The sequence below is a fragment of the Thermobia domestica genome, chromosome 12, assembly GCF_964235325.1.
Source record: "Thermobia domestica chromosome 12, izTheDome1.hap1.1, whole genome shotgun sequence".
NCBI lineage: Eukaryota > Metazoa > Arthropoda > Insecta > Zygentoma > Lepismatidae > Thermobia > Thermobia domestica.
The window spans coordinates 147,986,255-148,001,226 of NC_137465.1; the positions used below are offsets into that span (position 1 = coordinate 147,986,255).

Consider the following 14,972-nt stretch of genomic DNA (forward strand, 5'->3'; position numbering starts at 1 on the left):
ATAATAATAATAATAATAATAATAATAATAATAATAATAATAATAATAATAATAATTATTATTATTATTATTATTATTATTATTATTATTATTATTATTATTATTATTACTGAAACTTTAGCTAATAATGTATTTCTACAAGCTGTTCATTTTAACAAATCAATTAATTTTGAATACATTAAAGTCTTCAAATATCAGTATATCGTCCTCTAGGTGATTCAACCTGCTGGAAATGTGGTTCAGGTAATTTTCAAGATCTCAGGGGAAAATATTGGATGAAAATAAACATAAGGTATCAAAAGATTCTTCACTGAATTGCATTTTAGTTCAAATATTCCTTGTAAGTTCTAGATCAGGCCTGCGATTTACGATGAAGTTTCTTCTTATTATTGCTATTAGATATCCACCACCTCTTTGACACGACTCTTCAGTATATAATCTGGTCGACTTTAAAACATGAGTCTGGGAAATACTCGTACTCTTTATGAATGTCGGACAACCATGTTTCTGTTACCGCAATTATATATTGGTAGTCAGAAATAAAAGATGAGAAATCACTACTCTTAGTTCTTGTCCACGAACATTTTTATACCAAATTTTAAGGTTATGATTCATCATACCTAATACGAGAATATTGTTAATAACTCCGTCATGATTTCGCATAGAAAGGTCTAATAAGAATACCTGCAGGCCACAACCAAAGATCAATAATTCGGGAGAAATCTGATTATTTCATTTCTATATGAAATGAAGAATAAGAATTATGTTTAGTTTTTAACCTGTTACAGACCACTTCAGCTATATTGAGTTCCTTAACAATTTCTTCAACTTCTTCACTAGTAACTAACGGGTTGAATCTTGTCACAGTGTTTTTTTTTCTCTCTCTCTTTTTTTTGTTTACACAACAGATTTGAATTCCGTACCTGAAGTAACCGAAGTTAGTTTACTCAATTCTCGTCGAGAATTTGAGTTCGGCAAATTATTAACTTTCTGAATTTGAAATGGCTTGTTATTTCTGAGTACTATATGGGATTAAAATGAAGGTGTTCATTTAGAGGGCAATCGTTTATGCTTTTCAGTTTCACTATTATCAGTCAAATTTGAGAAATGTGCTTGGTCACTCATAATAGAAGTTGGTATAGAATCTAGTTCCAAATTCTAATTTGAAGTTGAAATTTTACGAGTATGCACTTGTTGACCAATTAACAGATCTCTTAACAAAGAATTTTCTTTCTTTAAACTTACAATTTTCTTTTTAAGTTAAAGGAATATAATATAATAATTATATATATTGGTTTGTAAAACAAGTTTGTTTTTCATAATCAATTTTTTTCAATATTTTAAAATTTGTTTCATTAATGTTCTGTATGACAAGATGTATTTTATACTTTAGCATGATGTCTGTATTCTACTTGCTGCCTCTTACACTTGTAAATACATTTTTTTCTTTCACATTTCTACATAACAAGAAATTCTTTATGCACAAACTGTAATTGAATACACTTACTCTCTCTGTACGTATTCTGTGGCCGTCTCTTATCCTCTTGTTGGAATTGCACCACTGAATGAACAACTGATTTACTAAAAATCTTACACAGGAGAGCATCATCAAAGAACCATATAGACGGTAGAATGGTCAACCAGTTCAAGAAGCTCAGATTGCCACTAATGATGAGAATTACCTGTAATACATTTTAGCATTATTTACAATATTATTAATTAATGAACACAATCAAATGAGTAAAAATGTAAAAAAAACCTGAGCAACAAAATCATCGATCTCTTTCGGTCTTTATGTATAGTAAATAATTACTTCAAACTCAAAAGACTATTTAAAAAAAAAAAAATGTAGTATGGATCTACCTTGTTTATTTCATCTTTAAGAGTTTACCTGAACATTTTCAACTACTTACATTGTAACCTTCCTCAATAGGTGAAGTCATTCCCATAAAGATCGAATCACATTATAGAAACATTTTGTTCCTTAGATGCAAGAGTTTTAAAACCAAAAATTTAAAAATAGACCTCTTGATAAACTTATTATTTTTATGGAAGAGCTACAGAGATCCCTTGGTGAAGTATTGGAGATTTTTAAAATCTTCTAAAAACACGAACTAAATGTAAGCGTCACTTGGACAATATTACTTCTTTTCTTGAAGATAATTTTACAAATGACATATAACACACAGAATAAAGGGGGAAAGTAATTTTATGCAATTGACAACACTTTTCTCTACAAAAACAAGAAGTTTATCAAAAGATCCATCCTTGCACCCAAGGTGCAAGATGTTTCGATGAAGTGATTCTATCTTCATTCAAGTGATTTTATAAGCAGAGAAACATTACAGCACAAGTGACTGAAACCGTTCAAGTAAACTCTGAAAGACGCAAGAAATAAGATTTTTAATAGTACCACTTTTTAAATAGTGTTAAAAATACGTCAATTACTTTCGTTAAATAAGTATTCCAGAAGAATTCACCTCAAAATGTATCAGGAATATTTAAGGCTTAAGAAATGTCCATTATTTCGAATAAAGTCTCTTTTTCTTTGTTAAAGATCGATTGGTTTATCACATCGTAAAGGAATAATCCGATTTCCACTTGCTTAAGTATAATAAACGTTTATGATAATGAAGTAACACATTCACTTCTAAGTTATCACATCCTCATTTCACAGCTATTGGTCAAAACCATGTTATCGACAACAAAAATTTCAGTATTTTTTGTAACCGGGGCCAGGCGAGAAAGTATAGTGAGGAATGGACTAAACTGTGAGGAATTGACCTTGTATTACGGCCTACGCACCTGCCAACTGCATTGGATTCAAACCTCGGTTGTGGTTCGGAGTCCATGTTAATAGTAGTGTTTCGTAACTTTAAAATAGAAGGATTTGTTTACTAAATCTGAATAAAATGAATGAAGGATATCGTTTATTTTATGTTACTTACATTCAGATGTGAATGCCGTTATTCTTGAGAGAGAGAATTCTCAATAATATGCATAACTCATCAGAATAACTGAACAATTGAAATAGGTTATTATATCCTCGGTAGAAAACAAAAGATTAATTTAGATGCATCTTATTATTATTAATACAAGGTTACATTGAATTAATTAAGTATTGAAAGAAGTTACAAAATAAAATATGCACAATTTATAAACTGAACATATTAAAGCCTGTCTTGGAAGAGGACCTTCGTGCACTGAACTTCTTGTATATTGCTTCTTAGCATAATTGAATCAAAGGTTTATTTACAGGATAGTGGAAGATTTGAACAAGCTGAAGTCCATTCTGACAAAGATTTAAAATCTCGTGGTCGACTTACTTGACTACGCAAAGAGAATTGACTATCACGACGCTATTGACGTTTCTGACAATTCTGCCCATCCTGACCATTTGTTTATTTATCGATTAGTTTATATACTTTTGGTTTGGCCTTTTACCTGTATGAGTTCCTTGTTGTATATATATTTTTGACATTGTCACTTTCATGTTTCTGATTTCACTTCCTTTAAAGTGAATTTACTTGTTTATGGAAACTCAGCCTGTTTTTTTTTTTTTTTTTTTTTTTTAATTACAAAGATTTTTAATATACATAGATGTGTTTTTGAAAATTACATTACAGTATACAGTAGGGCCTTCATAAGCTCGGTGTTACGTAAGGAAGCAAAGCACCAAAAAGCATAGTCTAATAGATATCTGTACTAACATTACACTAACCACATTATAGTATTTGTCCTTTAATGCAAAATGTACAGTATTCACAACTAAGAAATTTTAAACATGGACAATTAACATAACGAAATTGCCTTAGTATACGAAGTGAAGGAAGTACACAAATCTATTTTGGATTAGACGAATTAATATGTCCGTAATGTAGAGTTTGCAACTTACTTGAAATTATTTCGTATTTCAGCACTAAATAAAGGGAAAGTCTGGGTGTGGGCATAGAAGATAATCAGACAGTTATTAAGTCATTAAAAACAGCTTTGAAAAACGTTGTTAATACAAACAGTTAGTAAAGCAATGGACACACCAATGTACTACAACATGTAACCTATGTAAATTAGTTATACTGAACATTCATGAACTGTCATGATCTTGTGTTACTACTGTGTGGGTGATACTAGCTAATGCGCAAGGATTTGTAATAATAGGCCAGACGTTGATAGTGCAGAATTTGAGTCTCTCAGGTTTTCACTACAAGGACAAATTTGTGGTATGCAGCTAACTGGAGAAAGAGTATCAAGCAACGACGTCCAAGGTGATGATGGCATACACAACTCGTGGCAAGACATCACCACAAGAATAGTAGGCAAAAAGTAAGTTTAGGTGAGAAGGATTGCCAAACACGAAGAGGACTGCCCTAAAGAACCGTAAAGCTAATGTGGCACAACTGACTGCAGAACTACAGCATGATCTGGAACGTGGAACGATAATCTGTTTCTACAATTACAGTCCGAAGAGAGCTGCATAACCTAAATATCCACGATCGAATTGCGACTCTGGAATTTTGAACACTCTCGCCTGAAAAAGATGGTCCCAAGAACATAAAACATGGACGCTCGATGATTGGAAGAGAGTAACATGGTTCGATCAGTCATCCTCATACCTGATTTTAACAGGCAGGGATTTAATATAGCGGAAGCCTACACAGGTTTGTCTATTTCCTATTGTTAAATATGATGGCATCTCTATGCTAGTGCGGGCAGCAATTTCATAGTGGTCCTTATAATTCTATTATTATTCTGTTGGTCCTATTTTTACTCTCAAAGGTCCAATTACTGCCAGTGATTCTATGGACATTTCCTCTGGCATAGATGCTCTATCCTAACAACAATTCGGTCTTCCAAGACGAAAATACGTCAATACACTCAACTACATCTGTCCAGGAATGGTTTGATTAACATCAAGAGGAAATTCCCCGACTTCAACATTATTCAACATTTATGGTCAGTTTTAGAGCAGGAAATACAGCATATGTTTCCTCCTTTATCATCGTGATTCAACTGAGTGCTGTATTGCTTAAAGAATTGTTCACTATTCATCTGCAAACAATTCATGAGCTATCTCCCTATCACTGCCTCACTGATCCGAAATTGTGATAAAGTTTTTTTTACGGGATAAAAGCATCGAAGTTCTTCCTCATAAACCCTACGTACTTAAGTTTGCTCTCTGTGACTTCTAGTCATATCCAGAACTGAAGAATTCATAACAAGCAGACATGTTGTATTCATAAGTATCCTCGGAAATCCCAATTTCGGTTTGTTTATAATTGGGAGGGGAAAACTGTGTAAAACCAGACACGGATTAGTTTCAAAAGGATATAAGATAAATTTTTCTTCAAATTTTCGCTAGGTTTTGTGCCTCTTTAATGAAATATGGACAAAACTGTCTCAAACGTTTCTTGAGAAATCGTCACAATTAAACCCACCCTCACTCCCGAAATTTTCTGAAAGACAATTTACTTTTACCATATTCTAGAGTTGTTAATGAAACACCAACAAAATCGTTTAAGCTCTTTTTCAAAGAAAAAAATCCTAGAAAATTAACACCAATAGTAAACGACCCCACTTGGTTCTGAATACTTTATGATACGATTTACGCCCTATTGCAATAGTAATTATTCACGGAATTTTTGAAATACCAACACAATTGTCTGAACCATTCTGGAGAATATCTTCTCATAAACCTTATCCCAGAAGTAAAATTCAAGATGCTTCTGTTAGAAAATAGGAGCACTATACTACAGGTTTATTAATGTAATGCAAACTTAGAAAATATAAACAAAATGCTTAGACCCGTTTTCGATAAAACACAATTTTGGATTCCCATCCTTCAGTAAACTATACTTAATAACTAGACTTAATAAACAGTCTTCTTACTTCGGTTTACCAAGTAGAAGACAGAAAATGCTAAATAATAGACGAAAACAATTATATTCGCTCTACCATTCTTTGCTCGTACGTATAAACTAATGTGCAACTAGTCTTCACTGGTTTTATCTGTCACCTACACTCCAGTGCCCACTACCCTATTGCGCACAGATAACGGATTAGAAAACTCACTTGTCAGTTTCTTACTGTTCATGGAACCTGAATAGAATATTTCAAGCGAATAATCGCAGAAATTGAAGAAATAAACAATAATTTGGAAATACATGGGTTAAGGGATTGCTAATAGACTCGATGCATCTAAACTGTTAACAGAAGCAACGTTTTGTTTTCATCCATGTTTTGTAATATAGTTAATTTATTTATATTCATAGTTTAAAATAACAGAATTTGACAGCCAGTTCTGTTTACCAAGAAGTTCTTTCAAAGAATCAGTCTCGATTGATCACACACTGGCATCTTTTATCAGAGCTTTCAAATTTTATTTACCTCTCAATCAAAGGTAATCGCAAAATGAACAATAACTGACTTGATCGCAAAGTGGAATGTAATGGCCAATAAGGAATGTAATTATGCTTAAAATCTTCAAATTGTACGCAACGCGTACACTTGTAAGACTTATTATTATTATTATTATTTATTTATTTATTTTTCTTCTTCTTCTAGTAATGTTTTATTTGTATTTACATCTAAAGAACTTGATGGAAATTTGAAGAAAAATCATGCTTTCACTGCACCAAAGCGGATTTTTAAGGTAAGTCCGAATAAACCAACATTTTATTTTCTAACATTTAAAACGTTACGTTTTCTTTGCTGTACATACCTGAAACATGATTTGAATTACTCCACAAACTATCTTGAATGGTCGAGGAAGGAACATAAACCAAGGAACCACTAACTCTACGATATGATTACCCATTGTCTCCGCTTTATGCCACCACACAGGCAACTGGTGAAGGTAATAGGCCATAGGATTTGGCACGGGCTGCGTCTGCAAGTTGTGAATAGACAAGAACCACGTAAATAGGCATAACAACAGTATACAAAACAAAAGGTAATATTAATGCCACTAAAAATATTTGTGCTCTTTACAAGCACCAAGTTTATGGTCAAAATCAGAACAAGTACATGTTACAACTGGGTTCTAGATTTAATCTATCTTAGCAATTAGAGAAGTCTCTCGGAAAAGTCAATGATTATTAATCTTTATCTATATAACAGAATAAATGAACTGATTCACTCATCAACAAACCAACAAATTATTATGCTTAGAATCTTGCAATTTTGTATAGAAGTTTTCATTGCACTCCAGGCTACAGACAAGACGGGACTGTGAGATATTGGATGGCTCAAAAGGGGTAGTAGGGAAATTATTATTTATTTATTTATTTAGCCGTTTTCCAAACCTTCGAAACTATTATCGGTAAACCTTCGAAACATGATGATATAATAATAATAATAATAATAATAATAATAATAATAATAATAATAATAATAATAATAATAACAACAACAACAACTCTATGACCTTTGAAACCCGGAGGTTCAATGCCGCGTTCACAAAAGCTCTCCACTGACTTCTGTCAGCCAACTGGATCCAGTTTCTACTTTGTATTCCTATTTCTGGGGGGATCCATCTTAATATTGGCCTCCCATCTGCATTTAGGTCTTCCCAGTGGCCGTTTTCTGATTGGTCTTCCAGTTAAGACTTTGAAAGTGTTTAATACTTTCTTCCATTCTGGCTACATGGCCCACGTAAACCTCCTGGATTTGATGACCCTAATAATGTTCGGTAAACCGTATAAATTATGTAGTTTCTCGTTATGAAGTTTCCGCCTTTACCCATTCTCGTTTCTGTTAGTTCCGAACATTCGTCTCAGGATCGTGTCCTCAAATACTTTCAGTCTACGTTCTTCCCTCAGAGTAAGCGACCATGTTTTGCAACCATACAGAACAACAGGCATAATTATCGTTTTATATATTTTAACCTTCAAATTCCTCGACAGAATTCGCGACGACAATAAATTTTGAACTGAATAATAACACGAATCCCCTGCTTTTAGTCGACATTTAATTTCTTCGTCTGTTAATATTGATCCTAGATATTTGAAAGTATTCACTATATCGAAAGTATTATTTAATATTTTAACGCATCCATAATTTGCCATACTATGATCCCGACGAACTTCCGTGTATTTAGTTTTCTCAGCACTTACTTTTCAACCCATGTCCCTGCAAGCGTTTAATAAGATTTCTGCATTTCTTTCTATTGTTCTCTTATCATCCCCTATTAAATTTACACCATCAGCATATGCCATAACCTAGTGAATACTATTCAACTCTAGGCCCTGGTTGCTATCTTTGATTTTCCTTATGGCGTATTCCAGCAAAAAGTTAAATAATAATGGCGAAAACGCATCTCCTTGTTTCAGGCTATTTTCGACGTGAAAGCTCGTGGACAAAAGTTTTCCTACCCGGACTTTACTTTGGGATTAATTTAAACATATCTTAATTAATCTAATTAGCTTTCTCAGTATTCCAAATTCTGTAAGAATGTTGTACAATGTTTCTCTCCTAACCGAGACGTAAGCCTTTCTAAAATCAATAAATAGTTAATGTACCGGGATACTGTATTCTCACTTCTTTTCTAGTATTTGTCGAATGGTAAATATTTGATCGATAGTTGATCGATTTCGTCTAAATTCGCCAAAAATTCCAATAATTCCATCTGCGTAAGGGGTCAATCTTGCTAATAGAATGTTTGAAAGGATTTTATAGGATGTTGATAGAAGAGAAATGCCTCGATAATTATTACAGTCAGTTTTGTCGCCTTTCTTGTGAATTGGAACAATAACTGATTCTTTCCACTCTTGTGGCAATTCTTCCTTATTCCAGGTAAGGAGAATGAGTTTGTGTGTCTTGTTCCACAATTTTTTGCCTCCAGCTGGAATTTCGTCTACACCCGGAGATTTGTGTTTTTAAATTTCTTTATAGCGATTTCTACTTCTATTCGGTTATGTTCTGGAATATATGGTTCTGCGGTGTTCATTTCCCTTTCTCCACGCACATTAGTTTTTGGCTGCGTGTTAAGCAAATCGTCAAAGAAATCTTTCCATCTATTTAAGATGGTATCTGTCTCAGTAAGAACCGCTCCGTCAGCTTTCTTTAATATATAAGCATGAGGTTGATAGCCTTTCTTAAATTCGTTGATCCCCTTATACATGTCCCGAATGTTTTTATTTTTACTATTATTTTCAAGTTCCTTATTTTAGCTTGCAAAGGTCGCGTTTCTTTGTTCTAAAAGTCTTGGAATTTTCCACCTGATGTCTACAAAATTTTGTGTAGTTATTTCATTCGGATTTTGTAATAACAAATTTTGTGATAATAATAATAATAATAATAATAATAATAATAATAATAATAATAATAATAATAATAATGTAAAATCTTTATTATGGGTCGATGTTTACAGTTAAGTTTCATATTTAGCTAACGTTTCAACTTTCGCCATTTCTGTTATGGATGAGAGTTAAAACTACTTAAATAACGTTAAATTTACTCTCTGAGTATTAGCCACGAATGCTTTTAAATAAATTTTACACTCAAGATATTACGAGTGGACTCATATAGACAATATTCAAATACTTCGGAAATTATAAACAGGAAATGTAACTATGTCAAATTCTGTATGGGATATAATATTTAGACGAGGAATTTTACGAAAATCGACCTAACAAATTAGGGCTTGGCACAATTGTTTATTAGCTCATACTAATGAAAATACTAAAAGTCCCCTAGAATCCAACTTGTGCTTCAGCCGCCATCTTGGAAAATGGCGGTCAAATTTATGTTTTTTGGGAATTACTTGAAAACCGCTACAGATATCAAAAAAATTGCAAGACAAAAAATACTCTTCATAAAAAATCAAACATTTTTTATATATAACATTTTTTGCAGGATGAAAAATAAAAACCTTACATAAGATTGAAGATCACCAATTTTGAATGTTATTGAGGATATGCAAAATTCAAATAAATTTTTCTCGTAGAACTGTTATTATCATGAAACATTTTTTTTTTCTTACCAGGGTAATTTAGTCCTCATTGGTATCAAATATAATTTTCAGTGATGAATTGTCACAATTTGTTCCCTGATACTGTCTACATATCAGCGACGCAACTAGGCTAGTTTCTTAGCGCCCCCTCCTCGACCAACCAAACCAAGACGCTCCCCGGCTACACCTAATATTGGTGTGACAGTAATTTTCTTATTCCAATTTTCTTCAAGTTGTAAAGCTTGATTTTCAAATTGCTGTACATAATATAATTGTCAGTGCAAGATAAAACACCAAACTAATTAGTATTTGATTGTCAAATAATCTGAAATTAGCATGCTTGATATATTCTTATAGTCTTATCATAATAATTACAAATCACACTATTTTTGGAATTATATTGGGATGTGCACATATGTAGAATGAATCAACAATCTATTGCTTTAGAATAAATTTTTTATTTATGACAAACAGTCAAGCTAATGCCTTAAATATTATACTCGGCATTTTGCAAATCTCTTAAATCGATATAACTTAAACGAAAAAACAAAGTTGGAACTAAAATTTAACTTTGAGGGCTTTCTTGGCCGCAAAACGTTTTACAATGTCCTCAAAAGATAGCTTTGAAGCTAACCTATCCTCTATGGATATGATCCTAATGTTGGTGAGTCGTTATGTTAAATTTCTGGAGTAATTTTTTTTATGATTTTTAGTTTGATAAAACTCCTTTCCTTGCCTTATAGTGAAAAATAAATATTTGCCCAGTTCTGCTACTTCCCCAATCCGGCGCCCGGGACATAAGCCCTGTTTACCCCCCCCCCCTTCCTTAGTTACGTTACTGTCACATATCGCTGAATACAACAATTCTGAGTATACACACTTGAATCTTTTTGTACATCCTACTTTGCAGTTGCACGAAATAAGATTGAGCAGTTCTAATAGAGCTGATTCTTTTGTAGTAGGGATAGGTTTGAGTGATCCTCTTATCATTTTCCAACCCCAATCGATCGGTTCCAAACATTCATGAACCTGTAATTAAACTCTGTAGGAATGTTACTCTGCAGCTGCGCTGATTGAAGGAAGCCATGGCAGTTGGCAAGATGTATCTAGCTTTTAGCTTGTCACTACGATTGTACCTGAAGTATCACAACTCGTTTAGTGTATTTGATTTCGATCCATAAAATTTTAATAAAAACTTTTCTCCAGTAGCTTTGATAGCTTCTTTTTTTCGTATACGTTTTCGTATTACCTTCGTTGAATATTTTCATCGCTTTTCTTAATTCTGAGCTTCTCAAGAAGTCTGAGTCTTTCTAACTTTACCCTTATTATGTGTTGCTGGTATGTCGCATCCAGTCATGGTTGAGCAAACAGTAAAACTTCAAAAGCCTCCCCACTTTTCCTCTTCTGTACTGAGATGTTGAAGATACTTGGTAAGCTGTTGGATTTTTCTAGCTTGAGAAACCATAGCTCTTCAAAATCTTCAGGCGCTAAAGCAGTTAAAAAGACAAGTAGATCTGTATCCTGTCGAACAACAACTGCTGTTATTTTACTATGGACTTGATTCAGAGTAGTCCTAACAATTAAAGTATCTGCATTACTCTCTGCCTGTAGAACAGTGTAGCTTTTGGTTTTCAGTGTATGCATCAGAAATTGAATAAGAGCCCGTTTGTTGTTTCTGTTTGCACGAAAATCTGTCTGTGATATAGTGATTGTGTATGTTCACCAAAAATGATGTCTTGAGAAGATCGTTTAGCTGCTCGTCGTTCATGCTGTGCTCTTTTTGTTATTCCTTTATCTGGATAGCCAGCAAACACCATTGTACAATTTTTACCTTAATGGCGCTCAATATATGTTTCATACATGTCAAATACTTCACCAAACGTAGCTGGTTTTGGCCAAACCACACAATGTAGATTTCCTCCATCAAAACATAGAAGAGATTGCATGTTAAAGTTGGCGTCTCACTTTGGCATGAAAAACATTTAGAATGGAAGATTTGTTGCCTTTTCGTAACAGCCATAAACCACATAATGATGGAGGCATGCTTGTCAGTTCATATTCAAAGTATGCTTTCCATCCGTTTTGTTTTGCTTTTGTCCAGACATACCATTCTCTGGAAGAGTTCTTGTGGGAATTTCAATATAACAATCTCATGGCTTATTTTTATTGTATCTGATGCCAGCTTCAATAAAGGAACTATTTTCTTCTTCTGTTGCATACGGACTTCGCAAAAGTTACTCCCTACAAATGATTTAATTGTGTTTGTCCCGATCTTCAGTGCCCTATCGCATGTAATTGATAAGTCTGCTACCAGCCCATTTGAAAGATTCACCAAGTGTCATATGGATTGACCAAATGGGTTATGTTCTCGTAACTAGCTTACAAATTGCAGAAAGTCTTTAGAATCTCTTATCTGACGAGATTTTCACAGTTCTGTGTTATGAAGTATACTTGTTACATTAATTCCAGTGAAATCCGTTAACGCTTCAGCTATTTCAGTACAGGCTAGAGTTGATGAAACCCATCTCTGAAGAGTAGAATCTGTGATCCCTTGGCCATGTGTAAGTCCACCAATGGTCTTAAAGCTACGCATTAAAATCTGTTCAATGCATATCTCCGTTGAAATTCTAGATCAAAATCTATCAGTCCGCTTTATGGGAAAGTAAGCTTGTGTTGTAAGTCTTTCGAAGTCCTGAAATGATATTCTGATAGTTACAAACAGATACAAGTATGTACACTTAGGATTGTTGTGCTCAGCGATGTGTGGACAGCGTCAGGAAACAAATTGTGAGAATTCATCACTGGAAATGGTATTTGATACCAATGAGGACTAAATTTACCCCGGTAAGAAAAATTATTTCATAATAATAACAATTCTAGTAGAAAAATCTTTTTGAATTTTGCATATCCTCAATAGCATTCAAAATTGATGATCTTCAATCTTGTGAAACTATTTTTATTTTTCATCCTACAGAAAAATGTTATATCAAAAACTGTTTGCTTTTTAAGAAAGAATATTTTTTGTCTCTCGCAATTTTTTGATATCTGTAACGGTTTTCAAATAATTCCGAAAAAAACATAAATTTTCCAAGATGGCGGCCGAAGCACACGTTGGATTCTAGGAGACTTACCAGTTAGTATTTTCATTAGTATGAACTAATAAAACAATTGTGCCAAATCTCTACTTCCTTCTAATTTGTTAGGTCGATTCGACTTTTTTTTGGCCTAAAATTCTTGGGCTAATAGCAGACAGAATACTTGCAATCCATAAATTCATACTTGCGTGCATCCTAATTTTCCTTTCTTTTGCTTATATATATATTGATATTGCATAGTATATGTTTAAGCATGCCTACTTCTTATAATAAGAACACACACTGTTTTAATATTAAAATTATTTCTAATGAAATTAAAAGTAGTGTGCACCTATAAAATACTTGAGACTTGCTTGCTAGTAAAGATTACGTTTTTCTTGATTCCTATCACTTGCTATTGTGATGCATTTTGAAATATTCTTGCAATTAAACTGATTTCAAAGCTAACCTCATAATGATAATTCATGCACGTAAGTTTCAGCCAACAACGATCGCCACGAATTTTAATCAAACCAGCTCCGATCATGATGCGAAAAAGCAGCCACCTGTGACAGAAAAACACGTCAGTAAGAGTGAGGTACGTCTTTATATATCGATTTGATAAGTATTTATTCCATAAAATTACGTAAATGTAGGAAAAAATTAGAGCTATAATCCAGATAGTAATGCTAATATTAAGAGTAAGTACATAATATATGAAAAATCAATTCATATTTTATTTAAAATTTTAAAAGTGTTAAGTTTTACCAACTGTACTAACACCCGTACCCATTTTCGACTACACCAGAAAAACAAGTGGGATGCTATTTCCTTATTTGAATTGTTGACGCAGATATGTGAGATGTGTTATGAAAGAAAGAACCAGGCTGAATATTTGCAACACAAAACCGGTATTATACACTTAGTTTCTACTGATGAAGAGTTGAAAACTTCTTCCATTTCATTAGATTAGAAAAATGTCCACATGATTTTGAATGTGATACGTGTAATCAGATGCTTAGGAGTACGAGATTGTCTTACTGCAAGGGCTAAAAGAATAACTTTGGGATAAGACTGTCTCCGCTCGAATCTTTTACCGGAAAGTGATTTCTAATAACAAAGAAAAGAAAGAACTAATAAACATGGGTCGAAAACAGTCTTTTTTCAGAGTTATAAATCGTCGAAAATGACGAATATCACGTTTTAAAACACCTTGGTTTAAAAACTATGGGACATTATCGTAAGCGGTCCAAGAAATTATACTGATCTAGTATGAACTCTTATCTAATTATCTATGTTTCAGATATCCCAGGTACTGGCGAAATGAACGCTTAATTAATGCTTGAAAGTGTATCCTCGTATCCCAACTTCCTTAGTTTCGCTGTTATTGAAGGGTGGTAAAACATGGATATTTCGATACAGCGTACAGTAGTTTATGTGTTTTTCCTTGTACTGCTTCTAATAGGTCCCATAGTTTCAAGCCAGAGCCTTTTAAAACGTGATGTTCCACTCTTTTGGTTTATAACTCTGAAAGGTGTCATTTTCCGACTCGTGTTTATTAGAACTTTTTTCTTTAATTTGATACATGGAGTTTAGTCATTGAATTTCTAAACATACTGTATATTGCGTTTGAAGTATTTAGTTCAAAGAAAGCACTTCTTATTTTGTTAAATTTGAACAATATACCGGTAAATATACAAGGTTACTCGAAAAGAGTGGGGCAAGATAAAAGCAATTTTGTTCTGAAACGACATACATAAGCAAAATTCATCAGTAAAAAGATTTTTTTTTTTTTTTTTTTTTGGTGGGCATTAGAAGTGTTGGATATAAATACCCTGGGTAACACGACAGATGTTTAACTAATAATGCAGTTCTTGCTAGACGCAACCCAACGCATCCTCAATTATATGCTTCACTGTACTAGAAATAATGTTATCTCAAATTTTCCA

The 14,972-nt window shown here is 33.2% G+C and overlaps 1 protein-coding gene across 3 annotated transcripts in view; it reads right to left on the bottom strand.

Annotated features, from left to right (window-relative positions):
• Nucleotides 1-14,972, bottom strand: part of LOC145666720 (lipase maturation factor 1-like) — a 53,949-nt gene that overhangs the window by 19,087 nt on the left and 19,890 nt on the right. For all 3 annotated transcript variants that reach the window (XM_081734242.1, XM_081734241.1, XM_081734243.1), the window contains exons 6-8: nt 13,493-13,589; nt 6,719-6,886; nt 1,508-1,682 (exon numbers count right to left, since the gene is read on the bottom strand). In XM_081734242.1, coding sequence (XP_081590368.1) covers nt 1,508-1,682; nt 6,719-6,886; nt 13,493-13,589 — 440 coding nt within the window. The remainder of the gene's footprint in view (nt 1-1,507; nt 1,683-6,718; nt 6,887-13,492; nt 13,590-14,972) is intronic.